At 41.1% G+C, this 16,044-nt stretch overlaps 1 protein-coding gene across 3 annotated transcripts in view; it reads left to right on the top strand.

Moving 5' to 3' along the window:
- The window catches only part of LOC111151066 (estrogen related receptor gamma), a 229,146-nt gene that overhangs the window by 32,347 nt on the left and 180,755 nt on the right, over window positions 1-16,044 (top strand). For 2 of the 3 annotated variants that reach the window (XM_022508802.1, XM_022508801.1), the window contains exon 2: window positions 10,905-11,320. In XM_022508802.1, coding sequence (XP_022364510.1) covers window positions 10,905-11,320 — 416 coding nt within the window. Of the gene's footprint in view, window positions 1-10,904; window positions 11,321-16,044 lie in introns of those variants that run through there. The other variant, XM_022508804.1, reaches the window with a different exon arrangement.

Below are 16,044 nucleotides of genomic sequence, written 5' to 3'. Positions count from 1 at the left end.
TTTTTTTTTTGTGGTTTGTGTTCATAGGGGTTGGGGAAGAATTAGTATTATGGAACTAAACCAGATTAAGGGGGAATGTGAATTAGATTTGGTAACAGATGGTGCTGTGGAAATTAAAGGTTCTTTGCGAATGGAAACGACAGCAGCTTGCCTCTGTTCTCTCTGCCTGTCCCGTTCATGCACTTGATAGACGGGTATAAATCACAACAATCCTGTCTTGACAGCCAATTTCGAGAATTTGATCTGGTTAAAGACATGGCTTTCCTGCTCCACTCACCGAAACCTGCTTCTATTTTATTTTTACGTGGCACCTTGTCATAGTTGCAGATTCACCTGCCTCCCCTTAATGAAAATTTTCTTAAATTACAGTTTTAGCTCTTTAGTGTTAATTACTTTTCCATTCAGCCTGAATTTTCGTCATATCTCTGAGGGATTTTAGTTCTTTCTTTCTTTTTTTTTTCCCCCTACCCATTTTACTCCTGCACATGCTTTTGTTTCTAAAGATGCTTTTCATTGTCAGAAGTTGTTGTCAGGGGCACGATTTGAGAATCATAATTACCCAAATCATTATTTTTAAGGAGAGAGGCTTTCATGTGCTGTAGTAAAGTTACCAAATCAGAAAAATTACGAAAAGTGTGAGAAGCAGTCATCAAAAATAGCAATTATTTCAACCCAATTGCATGAGAAGGTGAGTGACAACACTTGTTTTGTTTTGTTAATGAGGACGTTGTGAAAATATATGCTCCATTGGCTAAAATAAACCCCACCAAGTAAAAAGACCACAGCGTGGCCAGAGCCGGTATTGTGTCTGCCTTGACCTTGTGATGAGCTGGGAAATCAGAATTAAAATGCAGACTCTAAATGAGAGACTAGAAATATTGAACAAATTGCTTGGACCGTTTATGTCCAGGTCCTCGGGTCTGACAAGCTCCGGAGACAGGAACTCAGATTTTCTCTTACAAATCCACGTGGTGCTCGGACTTCGCACACATACCAAGGAAAAGGAAATAGAAGAGAGGGGGGAAAAATCACTCCAGAAATGAAGAGAAGATTCTTTGAGCGAGCAACTAACAGTTGGTAGAAATGAAGCTTCCTACTGGCAGTCAAATCAAATGTAGTAACAACTCAGCGGCGCCCTGCTGCTCGCTGACAGCGTGGTGTCACACACTGGGACAAACATTCACTTAAACACTGATTGCAGGGAATTGCCCCTTTCCGCCGACGCCTCCCACCAAAAATGCAATGAGCAAAAAGAGAACCACTTCTGGGGAAAAAAACAAAACAAGAGTCCTGCTCCCCAGCTCCCCCCAGATCATCACTGCTCTATTTGTCCTTTTGTAGCCCACTGGGAATGATTCCTCAGTTGAAAGTTGATGCCACAGTTCACGGTTTTGTAGCAAGTTGTTTCTCTAATTATTCCTGCTCCTGCCTCACGCACGCGCATGCGCACGCGCGCCTAGGGCCATGGCCCTCGGTGGCATCCGAGAGCAGCCGCCCCCAAAGAAAGGAAAGTGTGTGTGTTGGGGGGGGGTGCATTAGTGCAGTAGCCCTTCCTCTCAGGTCTAATCGGAGTTACAGACCGGTGTGGTTTTTTATTTGAGTAAAATGGGATTTTTTTTTTTTTTTTAATGGTGGAAGTTACTGTAGAAAGCATGGGGACGAATCCTGTCATTTAGTAAGTGACGATCCTGAAGGTCAGAGTGGTACAGTGACGTGTCTCAGGTCACAAAGCGCCGCTTCCAGACCTGAAACCCACTTGTGTACGTCGTCAGGTGTCCTAAGAGGCAGGGTTTCCTGAGAAAGGGGAAGGAAGAAGACAAGCAAGCTGTGGGAACTCTGGTGTAGTACTTTTTTTTTTTTTTTTTCTGAAATTGGTTTTTCAGAATTGCAAAGAAGATTTAGGGATGTTTCTCTGCATATTTGGTTTTGGACCTTTGAATAACATGACAAGCAAGTCCTTCCTGTCTGAAGTCCAGGCCCGTTGATGGCCTCCGTTGACCTCACTGGATGCTATCTCACTGCTGAATACTCCCTTTCTACAAAACTCATTTTGCCATAAAACAAAAACTTTGTCGTTTCTGTGGCTTGAATTAGGTATACATGCATATGTATGTTATTTTCCCTTATCCGCAAATGGTGGTCCTTCTCCAAGCAGCTAGCTCACTGAGATGTTCAAAAAAGGAGGATGGGGAAGATTTAGGATTAATAATGAGCGATTTCCCCTCTTGCATGCCTCCCCTGCTCTCCTACCTCCACTGAACAACACCTGATGCCAGTTGAATACAAGCATAACCTGTGCCCTCATAGATCGCCCAAGACCAGCGGCCTTTGCATCCAGACGTTACCCACTGCAGACGAAGCTATTAAGTTAAAAGTATAAATATAGTTTAGTCACTTGTCCAAGAGGGAATGATGTGGTTTATTATCTCTGGTTGGACGGTGAATCTCTGTCTAGTGTAGATATGTTCATATGTGCGCAACCTTTATTTCAGCAATGATTCCTTCTTAGTGTTTAAATTTTCACAGTACTGAAATTCACCGTTTCAGGTATGGTCTTCGAGTTCTACTCCAAGTGAACTGGCCTGTCTCCATGGAGGCAGTGGGTTTATTGGTCATCGTAATTGCTTTTGCAAACATTTTCTTAATGAGTAAAGGGTGACATCGATACCATGATCTCAATATCGTGCATCAACTCCTCTGATCGCATCCCCATTTCCTGTTTCAGTGTAGCAAAGAGAAGGGGAAAGGGAAACTCAGTCAGCCTGAGATTTCATTGACCTGGATTTGATTTGTGAACTCCATCACTGGAGAGAGTGTGTAAAGCATCTATATTCGATTGTAATTTGTAAAGATCACTGCGTAGATTTTCCATGTGTTGAATGTCTGTTTACTTCTCCTCCAGTGAGATGCTGCAAGGTCTTCATTTAGCTGTCAGTCCTCTCCTGTGGTGTCTGTTTTTTCCCTGCAATGTGCTCCTTGACTGCTTGAAAACAGAATAGTCTGAACACAAGCAAACTTTATTGATCCATATTTCTGTTTGAAAGACCAGAGATTTGTAGAAGTAGGAGACTATTTCTTTTCTCTAGAAGGCTTACTATGGAGGAGGTCTGCTCATGAGTGTAGTAAATCTCTAAGACCGAATAAATGTTACATTCAGCATATATCGTAAGCTTCATTTTGGTGATTTATCTTGTGTAGTTTTTTCCCCCTTACTAACCTTCCTTTCTAGCCATGGTCCCCACCTCCTGCCCAAGGCTGTTCCACTCTATCCTGGGAAGAGTGACCAGGTTACCCCACGGGCAGTTGCTGCCCAAGTGGGTTGACAGTGGGGGACACTATTCTGAAGCCCTCTGGTCCTTGGGTCTCTTGGTCTCAGGAGTGTAACTTGTGTATGGTAAGAAATATTCTTACGGCTCAGAATTGTGCTTGTTTGGGCTTCTGTTGTGTATTTGAATTTCTGACTAGGCATTTCTTGAGATTCTCTTTTAACATCTGTAGGTGTCGTGGAATTGGGCACTTGTGAGGATATAGTTAATTAAGCTGCATTAGGGCAAATATACACACTTGTTAAAACACTTAATTTGCCTCAATAATATTGATTACATGGCAGAAGTTTGTTTAAACTAAATGGTATTTTTCCCCTACTGTTACACTTCTTGAATGTAATCTGTATAATAGCTAATAGCCATCATCAGTTAAATATCATGTTCGTTATAAAGTAATGTCATAAGAATTGATTTGGACTTGGCAGTGGAAGAGAGCTCTCCCTTCAAAGCCGATGTAGATGATTAGCCAGAGTTTTAAGCAGAATCATGGTTCATATAAACTGTGTATATTTTATAGACTTATAGCTACTCTATATTACGTGAGCGCCCATTATATTAAAGAAAAGCTCAGACAGTTAATTATGCAAAACATCATGTATGCAATTACCCAGCATTATTATGCATTTAACAGTTTTATTGATTTGCCAGTAGCTCACTTACTGTATTCAGAGCTATAAACAAGGGATGTTCACCCTTAGATTGAAATAGGTCCAAGAAAACAAGCTCAGGATAAATTACACTACTAAGCGCCCCTGCATCAGATCGAATCCTTAAATACAGAAACTGTCAACAATCATAATGTGCAACACATTGTGATATCACAGGACCATTTCTTTTCCCATTAATAAAGTTTATCAACCAGGAAGCACCAGAAATCATCTGGCAATACAAATTGAAGCTACTACAATCTCCTACGTCTCAAATAGTCTGGATAACTTAACAACGTGATCAGCAGTGGCCTCTCACTTGCATGGCACCATGAGAGGGGATGCTGGTATATTGATAGGTATTTTCTAACACATGTACTTAACAACACCCTCAGTGTTATTAGGCTGTGCACTCTTATTAGCGCCTTTCTCCAGCCAGTTTTCTGGGCCTTCATCGCTGAAAATGAATATTTTCTGTTTCCCTTCCTTTGTTTGAGTTATAACAGGAGTGGAGGTATGAGGTTCTAGGGTCTGTCGGAGTGGGTGGCCAGCCATTCCTGACTTACCTGGCACTAAGGGGTATCCGGGACGTGGGATTTCAGTGCTTAAACCAGGATGGCCAACCCAGTGTGATGTCAGATCAAAATTGCAAAAGACAGGATCATTGAACTCTGGAACCCTAAAAGCAGGTGGGATTTCAACAGGATCCTTCCACACGCTGGTTTTGTCTTTAGCTGTGCAGTTATTTTCAAGGGGTACTTGCTTTCAATAAGTGTCCAGCAGTGAATTAAAATTCTCTTGCTTACTGCCCTAAATTTCCTTTTTTGGTGTAGTACACACCCTTTTACAGAACTAGGAGAGCTTTCAGCTTTGGGAGAGGCCCTGATAATGTTTTGAGGAGCTGGCTTCCTGTCCCCATGCCGCCGAGCCTCCTCTCTTGTCAGCATCTCAAGCACCAGCTTTGCAGGGAGCTGTTTGCTTACTCTCGTTCTTGATGGAGTAAGTTCTTCCAGACTAAGTGCGCGAGTTATTCAAAGCATCAAGAAGCAGCATTAGTAAATGATTGTGATCCTGTTATGCAGAAATCTGGTCCAGTAGATGGGCCACAAGGTTTATTGAAGAAGGCCTGAAATTATCCAGAAGTGTGTGTGCATATCCATGCACGTGTGTTTTAATCTTTGTGAGCATTGTGGGTCAGGATTTATAGTTCTTCGTTTACAATTAATGATCTCTTTTCATTAGGTTAACCAGGCAGACCTTAAGATATTTCTTATTAAAAGAAAAAATCCTTTCTTTTCCTTCCCCAACTAAGCCAGTGTACCTTAATGCAATGATGATATGTTAGACCCAGTAGTTGTCAAAGCATCGTATTACTGTGATGCCGTAATGACACCCTGTCTCTGTAAAGTAGTCATGTTTTCTCAAATCACACGTTGCACCGTTGATTTCTGACATGACACTTCATTCGGTTGCTTTCCCTTTTCTTCAGCATCACCATTCTCTGACAATAGCAGCTGGTGCCCATTTTGTTACTAAGTGATTCACATTTTGCCACTTTACGAGAGTGCAATTAGTTGAAGCAGGAAAAAAAAAAGCGCTCATTGTACAGTAGATGCTTGAAGTTGTAACTCAGGCTGCGAATGGAGCTGCTTGTTGGGGTCATGGGCTCTGAAGCCTGGGACTCTGGGAGCTTGGCATAAATCTTGGAAGTTTCCTTCTGAGCACATTAAAACAAAACAAAGAAACCGGCAGGCTAATATTTTTTTTAATACTTAATTTTTTATTTAAAAATACTTAAATATTTAATCTGGTGATTTCAGAAGGTAGAAAACTGACCAGTCCTCATAGACTCGTTCCTATCTTGAATAGATAGTGATTAGGTAGCAGGACCTGAAAACCTTCTTTTCCAACCCTGAAATTCTGTGATTCGATAAGAAAGCTGACTCTTGTCTTCCTGTTTCTGTCTCGTGTCTGTGAACTTGCAGGTTTGCTGGCTGCAGTGTGCTTACCTCAAATTTTTGGATAAAAACGGATGCAAAGTGTTTGGAGTTTGTGATGAAGATGGGTACCTTTTGGGGCCCTTAAGGAAGAAAATCAAATAGTGACTTCTTTAGTTGGCATTTATTTAGCTTTTTAAGGTGTCTGTCCTTGGTATGGATAAAATAAAAGTTTCAAAAGATCTTGTCTTAGTACGACAATCAGGAAACCCAAAGAACTGTGCATAATTGCATAATATGTTCCTTAAGAGAATTTCGTGCGTCATTTTTTTTTAATTTTTTTTAAGATTTTATTTTTATTTATTTGACAGAGATCACAAGTAGGCAGAGAGGCAGGCAGAGAGAGAGAGGGAGAAGCAGGCTCCCCGCTGAGCGGAGAGCCCGATGCGGGGCTCGATCCCAGAACCCTGGGATCACGACCTGAGCCGAAGACAGAGGCTTCAACCCACTGAGCCACCCAGGTGCCCCCGTGCATCATTTTTTAAAGTAGGGAAATGAAGTAGCATTTGTGTTATGCTGGCATTTAACACCAAGTATTGGCTAAGCTGCCTTGAAATGCAGACCACCTGGGTTGGACATGGACGCATGCATGTGGAAATTCTAACTCGGGGCGATTCATTCAAGGTCGCTCATTTACCTGTATCTAGGTAGAATCTCTGAAAACAATTAAGCTTAATCATTATAATATAAATTGAATATTAACTTACAGATTATCTTCTTGTTTCCCCCTACAGCAACCACTTTAATTGATTCTTATTCTTTCTCTCTATACATGCACGCGTCTAGCACAGTTAATTAACTTTCAAAAATTACATTTTGAAATAGTCCAGCAACTAAGAAGTTGTATTTGCCTGATCGTTAGTATCTAACACCAAAGGTAAATTTTACCCTTGCTGACTCTTGGGCCAGGCTACGAAGCGTGACCATCAGAATTACTGAGACTGTATGTTAAACAATGTTAAAAATGCCTCTTTATACAGGACTGGACTCACCCTGGCCTCAGGAAGGTTGTTAAATCCCTCAAATGTAGTGTCTTCTGCAGAAGCAAACTGTGAGTCTCGACATAGCTGTTTCTCCCTCCAGTTTCTTCTGAGGGTGTTCCTTCAGAAGTTTTTTGGAAAGTCTCTTGTCTTGCCCCCTTGTACGTCTCATCATTTCCCTTCAAATAATAAAAGCGAGTGTACTGAGGTTTTAAAATAAATACTTCCCACACTTTCCTACACATGTTATTTCTATTCGTAATTCTTAACTAAATTTAGATTTTTATTAATCCAATGTGACCTAAAATTTCTGCATTAACAGCACAATGTAGAATTGGGCTCATTCTCTTTGGCTACAGATAAAGCCATCATCTCGAAAATGGCTCTTTCTGACAAAAAGGTGTTCTTTTGAAATAAAGTCTTATTCACTACATTCCTCTTAGAGTTAATGTGAATTTTAGTGCCTCTAATTTTAGATTGAAGTGAAGTCTAGAATAAAACCCACCAGCTGACAATTGAATTTATAGATAGTTGTGAATATTTCAGGCTTGAATAATAGAGCTGTAGAATTTCAGAGACAGAGAGGAAGAGAATTAAGACCCGCTGTAGTTTTAGGGTATAATGTAATGGTGTCTAGGAAGTATTTGGTGTAATGAGCTAAGTAGTAATTAGGAGACAACTGTGTTCTTTCAGAGATTTCTGCTTCGGTGTCATTCCCAGCACTGGGGAGGACAACTCAGCTGAGGCCGACCTGCGACCGGTGGGGTGGCTGGGGAGGTCTTAGGTCTGTCTGTGTGGTGTCACTTCTACCCCTAATTGCTTGGCTTTAAAAAAAAAAAATTCTCTGTTGGCTTCACGACATTTCTGCGCTGGACTTTGGCATCGGACCTGAGTTCAAATTCCGGCGTTCCCCTGCCCTCACTCTGTGACTTTCAGGACACTGGGTGACGTTTGAGGCTCTGTTTCCTGAAGACAAATTCCTCCCTCACAAGGTTGTCTTGATGCTTAAGTGAAGTAGTATGAGTAGGGGGCTCGGGTCAGTGCCTGCCAGATCGTGAGCATCTGATAAACGGCAAGTCTGACTGTAACTATTTCCGCTGGGCAAAAGGTATTAATTAAGGAAGCAGTGTATTGTCTGAAAAGAAATACGTAACCTAGAGCACAAATCCAGTTTCCTCAGTCTCATTTACAGCTACACGGGCTAGACCTTGTGCAGGTGAAGAGACTGCCACCTTCCAGAGACTTCCCCAGTGACCTTTTTTTTTTTTAAGATTTTCTTTATTTATTTGATAGAGATAACAAGTAGGCAGAGAGGCAGGCAGAGAAAGAGGAGGAAGCAGGCTTCCTGCCTAGCAGAGAGCCCTATGTGGGGCTCGATCCCAGGACCCTGGAATCATGACCTGAGCCGAAGGCAGAGGCTTTAACCCACTGAGCCACCCAGGAGCCCCTCCCCAATAACTTAACTTCCTAATGTCCTTGCTTCTATGCAGGTTATTGCAAAGTTACGGATTGAGATTTCAGAGGAGACAGCTGGCTGGAGACTCCCTATTTTTCAGGGACTTTAACAATATGCATTTGACACATAAACATTTGGTGACTTAGCAAGTAACTGTTCCACAAACAGGAAAGCAATTCCTGGCCTTGTTTTTTCATCAAGAGTTCTGCCGACTGTAAAGTCCATGAGAGAAAGACTGAGGGGAAGAAAATTGGGATGAAATTGAGCACAGATGATACAAGAAAAGAGAGAGAGGGGAAGGAGGCCCTGGAGAAGACATGATATGTTCTGTGACCAAGCCACTCTCTGGAAAAAGAAAAAAAAAGAAAAAAAAAAAAGAAAAAATTAAGAAATGGTGCCTTGAGAGCAGACGGCGAAAGAGTTAATTGTCATCGCTGTGAGAAATTCAGTGCCAGAGAGAGGGAAGGGGAGCAACCATGTTTTAGTACCCTAATAACTTCTAGCTCTAGTCCAAGATCATAATGTATGTGCGAGCAGTCCAGTAATTATAAGGTAATAAGTGAAGTGGTGGGGTAAGTGCTCTAAATTAAAAGGAATTCGCAGGGCTGCTGTAAGTCAGTGCCGACCCGCTTTCTTTCAAACGTTGACTTGAGGAAAAGTGCTTAGCCCGGAGTTCAAGCAGGGAGACAGGGAGAGCGATCTATTAATTACAGCGCTCATTAACGGTGACGGGTACAAGGCAGCAGATGCAGAAGGGAGAGGACACCGTAGTTCAGGCTGGCGAGGGGGATATTTTTGCTTTCACTAGCTCTTGAGGAAAGGACAACACGAGTGGGTAGGCGAGAGCGAGAAGATATTTTTGTGGGTTTCTCCTTCCTGTTTGCTTTCTTCACATCCTGATACTGTTTTACTTTAGAAAGCAGAACAAAATTCCCAAGGTGCTGTGTACTGGATAAGAGGCGAATTTTTGCCCTTGATGCTTTGCTTTAGAGACAGCTTTCTTGGAATAGTGAAGGGAACTTCCCCAATAGGAATTTTTTTTTTTCTTTAAAGTAACAGGATAGTAGTGGGGAGGAAGACCTGGAGGAGAACATGAAATTTGGGCAATGAAAAAATATGCTTAGATTTATAGTGGTAGAGATAATTGCTTCCCTTTGGTTATATTGGGACAACTCCCCCAAATTCTAGTGAATGACCATTACCCCGTGGGATTCCTATAAATCACCTTTCCACTGGGAAGCAATTAGCAAAACCCCCTTCTCAACTGTCACCTCTTCTTTCCATAGCAGGCTCTCAGAATATTCCTAGAGACTTTGCTAAAAGGGGTTTTGCACTATGGCTCATCAGAAAGAAAATAGGACCCATTATATCTTTTCATCTAATTACCTTTTCAGAAATTTAATCACTTACGGGTCCAACAAAGAAAGAGGGGCAGTCCGTTTCTTCTAGATAAGAGAGAGAGTTTGTCAGATTAGATGCCTCCTGTTGCCTTTTAGGAGGTCTGATGTTGAAAGACTAAAAGAAGGGGGGGAAGGGACCGTCACAAATCCCATTTTTCTTGACAAAATGGGATACATTCGTAGTTTGCTGAATATAATACGAAGTATCAGATTTATGGACTCACAGGTATCCTGAAGGCTCACATGGCTTTTCCTGATTCGTCCTTTAAACAATGGCCAATCACACGTGCAGGAACTTGCACATATGTATTTATCAGTACTGGTGACCGTTTCACTAAGTTTTGTGGGCTCTAGAATCTCATCCTTACATATTGGCTGGAGTTTTTATACCTGACACCTTTCTCGATTGCGAAATGGCTATGAAATAGAGCGATTCAAAAAAAGCAGCAAAGTGGCGGAGGATATATTCCCTATGTGTCTTAGATCAATAAAAGACACAGTTATGCTTATAGAAGCATGTTGACAAACAGTAATTACAGAGCTGAGGAATCATCTGTTCGGTCTTGAAAATGAAAGTTGGATTCTGCTCACAGTAACATGATTGCAGCATCGGAACGTGGCGGGGAAGAGTAGAGTGAGGATAAATCCAATTTTGGAAATGATACGGACTTTTAAATCACTCCTCTTCCACGGGTAAATTTAGAATCTAGAGTGTTGATTTAGATATTGACAGTGGTTCTCCAGGAGGAAGGTAAAATAAAAGGAATCTGACCCATTAGAGGTTTTGTTTATGGCCTGTCTGGGCACTTTGATGTAACCCTGTCATGCCCTTATGCTGATTACCTTCTTGTAGAACAAGAGATATTGACTAGAGAATGAATGATGTGTAGTTCCTGCTCTCACCCACTTTGCTCAAAGAGCAATGTCTTTAACATATGAATTTTTCTATTTTTTTTTCCCTCCTTTCATCCTTCCCTTTGGCTTTCTCTGTCTCTCTCTTTTTTTTTTTTAACCTTCTCTTTCTTTCTACCCCTTTAGTCGCGTGTTTGACACTCTCTCCTTTTTTTCTCTCTCCGTTTGTATCTCCCTACATCTCAGGCTTCTCTGCAGAATGTCAAACAAAGATCGACACATTGACTCCAGCTGTTCGTCCTTCATCAAGACGGAACCCTCCAGCCCGGCCTCCCTGACGGACAGCGTCAACCACCACAGCCCAGGCGGCTCTTCAGACGCCAGCGGGAGCTACAGTTCAACCATGAATGGCCATCAGAACGGACTTGACTCGCCGCCTCTCTACCCTTCTGCTCCTATCCTAGGAGGGAGTGGGCCTGTCAGGAAACTGTATGATGACTGCTCCAGCACCATTGTTGAAGATCCCCAGACCAAGTGTGAATACATGCTCAACTCGATGCCCAAGAGACTGTGTTTAGTGTGTGGCGACATCGCGTCCGGGTACCACTATGGGGTAGCATCGTGCGAAGCCTGCAAGGCGTTCTTCAAGAGGACGATTCAAGGTTAGTGTTGCACCTGGAGCTACCCTACCCTCTTCCAGCCTTCCAGTTCTTATCCTTGTTGATCAAGTTGTACAGTCTTAATTCTGCCTTGAGTACAAAATAGAAATAGATTACAGTAGCTTGTGAAGCAGTTAAAGACTAGACTCCCCCAGATATGCCTCCTATCAATTCTGCTTTCACCATTAAGCTCTAATGATGAAATGATAGGAAGCTTAGGGTTAAAAAAAACAAAACAAAACACTGCTGTTATCAGAGCAATGTGGGTCTGTATAGCAACTAACAGATAACACTAGATCAGTAGTATTTTTGCCTCTTTGGTTCTTCTTGCAGATGCATGGAAATAATAAATATTTTAGAGCAGGGTTCAGGGTTTTGAAACTTGAGCATGCATTAAAATCACCTTGTGATCTTGCTAAAAGGCAGATCACCAGGCCCTACCCTCAGAGTCTGACTCATTACATCTGGAGTAGAAGCCCAAGAATTTTTATATATAAATATATATATGTATTTTATATAAAAATATATACGTGTATTCTATATATAAATATATATGTATATATAAAAAATAATATATAAATATATATGTATAAATATATAATATATTATATAAATATATGTATGATATTTATACATACATATGTATAAATATATGTATATAAAATATATTTATATATATATTATTTATTTATCTGACACAGAGAGCAAGAGAGGGAATATAAGCAGGGGGAGTAAGAGAGGAGGAACCAGGCTCCCCGCTGAGCAGAGAGCCCGATACGGGGCTCGATCCTAGAACGCTGGGATCGTGACCTGAGCTGAAGGCTGGTGCTTAACAACTGAGCCACCCAGGTGCGCCAAGAATTTACATTTCTAACAAATTGCCTGGTGATGCTCATACTGCTGGCCCAGGGACCATGCTTTAAGAACCACCGCTCTAAACAAATTTAATTGTCTCCTACCTTTCTTCTTTCCCTATGGTTGGATATACTTTCCTCACCTTTTCAATGAACTTTTAAAAAAGTCTTCCAAATTATTCCTAATTATAGAATATACCTGCAGTGTTTATAAGATATACCCAAACCTTTATGGATTTTTAGCTTTATAAATAGCAATATAAACGTAGAAAAATATGGCCGAAATTTGTGTGTGCTCCTTTCAGCTCGCAATCCACAAATAGAGACCTCCGCTCATGTGAAACGCTATCGATCTGTATTCTTACAGGAAATTATGATTTTCACTTTTGTGGATCCTTTGTGATCCACTTTTGGAGAATATAGGGAAAGGAAAGAATAATTGCTTATTGGAGATCCTCAGCTCATCAGTGATTCTATTCTCAGTGGTTTACAAAATGTTTTCTTCTTAACAAGCACTTCTGGATACACGTGTGTGTTTTTCCACCTGTCAGTGGTTCTCATCCTGGCCACAGTCTCACTGGCATCACCTGGAGACTGAAAAAAAAAAATTGATGGCAGGGCTCCTACCCCCAAATTCTGAATGACTTGGCTTTGGGTGTGGCCAGGGCAAGGGTGGGGGGAGATTTTTGAAAGCCTTCTGCTTAATGCTTTGATAAAGTCAAGGGTAAAGATCGCTGCCTTCCTTGGTGCTGCTTTTTGTTAAGTAAAGTGTTTCTCAAAGTATGGGCTAGTGAACCAGGGGTATCAGTATCACCTGGGAATGTATTAAAAATGCAGATGCCCAGGCTTCATCCCAGATCGCCTCAATCGGAATCTCTGGAGGGTGAGCCCAGCAATCTGTGAGTACTCCCCAGGTGATTCTGATGCTTACCCAGCTTTGAGAACCGCGGCTCTCTACTGTGTTGCTGCTGATTTACTGACTGGCCATTGTCTCTAATGGTCCCTTCTTGGATGTAACTGAAATCAGTTTAATAACTTTGTTATGTACTGATTTTTAAAGTGCAAATGAGATTGTTTGTTAAATTCTAATCCTTCCAAATGTTTTAACAAAAGGTGATTATGAAATCCTTTATGTGTACATAATCTCCCACCTTTTTTTTTCCACTTACTGTTCTTAGCGGAATGGGTTGTACCATCTCCCATTTGCTTTTGTGTTGCCTGTGACATCGCCGCCTTGTTTTGTAGCTGATGAAGCCACAGTTAAAGGGTTGACTTAAAGGGAGCAGGTTTTCAAGACATCATAACTCTGACAAAATTGAGTGGATATTTAAGCCTAACTTTTTCATAGCCTTTTAGAATTTTAACTGAAGAACACAAGCCAAGTTAGTATGGAGTACGTATGAATTCCCTAGGTATTTTGATGGCTCTCTCTTCCTATTTTATGGCTTATCGTTGCCATATTTTATTTACCATTTTCTTAGAAAAATCCTTCATCCACTGGAGCTTTCTTTTCTTTTCTTTTTTCTCATCTGTAAATTGAAGGCACTAATACCTACTTCAGGGAACGTTTAAGGATAAAATGTAATGGGAAATCGTAAGTAGAGTGAGTAAAAACAATGGTGGTCGACCTGTGGAGCTTCCTCACACTGTTGGGCATTTGAGAAATGTCTTCAGCCTGCTTTCTAACATTGTAAAACTTGAGAATGAAAACATATTTCAAATCTTTGGGTTCTTACTGGCTATTGTCCAAAGGTATTAGAATACTTTTGTTACAGAGCATCTAAAACTCATACCATTAGTAATTCAATTTTGTTTTTTCAGTTTATACAGCTCTGGCATTAAAACTACTGGAAGATAAGCTAATATTTTGGGAACAGGTGCTCTGTATGCTGATATAAGCAAGAGATTCTCACTATAAAAACCACTTCCCTTTACTCAACAAATATTTACTGAGGACCTACTGTGAGCCAGACATGAGCACACTGTCTGGAGCTGCATCTTACCAACATTTTATTAAAATTTTGTTCTCAAACCTTTGTGCATTGAGGTGAATTCCTCTACGAGCGTCTCCTGTCTTGAGGGAATACCAAATTTTTAGTATGGTGGTGGTGGTGGGGTGCGGGCAGTGGTTAAACTCCTTTGTCCTTAGTATGTTTCCAGAGATAGAACAAGTATGAAACAATTTCCTGGCAGGGTTTGTTTGTTTGTTTGTTTGTTTTTTTAAATCATATAGCTTAGATATTAATAGCTCTGCAGTAGTTATTTACTGAGCAATAACTAAAACAGAGCAACTGGAATTCCATGCCTGATTCTTCCTTAAGGATGCTGAAATGCTACCAGAAGCTTCACAGAGCAAAGCACAGGGTGATTCTTGGCATTGATGTATAGTGCTCAGTTTTACTCCATATTGGAGAGAGCAACTTTCAGGGATTTTGAGCAGGAGACAGAGATGTCACTGTCCAGATTAGCACTCTGGACTCGCCCACCTGGCTGGCCTTGTAGCTGGCATCTGGGCAGCACTGAGTAAGGCTACCCCGCTAGCTACATCAGCAGGTATCACAACGTGGTGCTAACTGAGCCCCAAAAAGGCAGTGAGGCAAATAAAGGGATTAAATTGTGAAAGTATAATGTAATAATTAGGGTGGGAATTGTAAGGAAGACAGGAACAGCCCCTCCTTTCTGAGGCCCAAGTGAGATAGCAGTTGAACTCCAAAGATACGGAAAGTGGCTTGGAATCTCTTGTAGCATCACAGAGTCTTACTCTGATGCTGAAGGAACGCATAATCTATTCTCATGCCTTGAGGCAGCCGTGCAGCCAAACTCTCCTTGACAGATAGAAGTCTCTCCCTTCCCTCCCCTACAGCGCTTCAGGGAATGAGAAGAGATTATGCAGTTCACCTTAAGAACGAGTCTTTCTTCCTGTTCACAACCCTTAGGCCCAGGACATTATGTAAGTGTGGCTTCTGCCTCACCAGCACGGGCTCTTGTTGACCTGACTGTGTAAACTGTGCATCCAAAGGCACAGTCATGGGGAATATTACCTTTTCTGTTTTCCATTCCTGTTCTATTATAATAATTTATTTTTAAGATTGATTATGTAATATGTAATGAATATCAATTATAAAAGTTGGGCAAAATACTTCTTAAATTTACAGACAAAAAAACATAGATCCAGAGCATATCTTAAGAAAGGTAATGAGGGGTGCCTGGGTGGCTCAGTCAGTTGAGCATAAGACTCTTGGTTTCCGCTCAGGTTACGATCTCAGAGTCATGAGATCGAGCCCAGCATTGAGCTCTATGCCCAGCAGGGAGTTTTCTTGAGATTCACTCTCTCTCCCTTCTTCTCCCTCTGCCCCTCCCTGCCCTGTGTGGTCTCTCTCTCTCTTAAAAAAAAAAAAAAAAAAAAAAGGGAATGAGAATTGTTCTTTTCATAGATGAATTTGGTATTCCAATTGTGAAAGGCAATTAATCATAAATTCCAGTGAGGCATATTTTATTTATTGACTGTTTCCAAGTTATCATTGGAAAACTATTGAATTAGGTCAGCATTTAGGGAAAAGTCAGGGTGTTTTTGTTTTGTTTTGTTTTCTATTGACCAGAAAGTTTTTAGAAGATTTGGCATTCCTGTCACCTGACAGGGTTAGAAGGGCACCAATGACTTCATTGGCATTTTCTAGGTTTTTTTTGTGTGTATGTGATATCATTTTTTTCTGATTTCTTTCTAATTACACTGTTAGTCCCAACTCATAAATGAGTGGAAAATTTTTTGTGTGTGCCCCTTCTCATTAAGAGTTTTCCCCAGACTGTAGAGAAGAAAGCAAGAGCAGGAAAATATCTTTATATGCCTCCCTCAAAGTGTCAATACATAGTATC

The sequence above is a fragment of the Enhydra lutris genome, unplaced genomic scaffold (genome assembly GCF_002288905.1).
Source record: "Enhydra lutris kenyoni isolate GAN:26980312 unplaced genomic scaffold, ASM228890v2 scaffoldscaffold25, whole genome shotgun sequence".
NCBI classification, from domain to species: Eukaryota; Metazoa; Chordata; class Mammalia; order Carnivora; family Mustelidae; genus Enhydra; species Enhydra lutris.
This window is presented reverse-complemented; position numbering and strand designations above follow the sequence as displayed.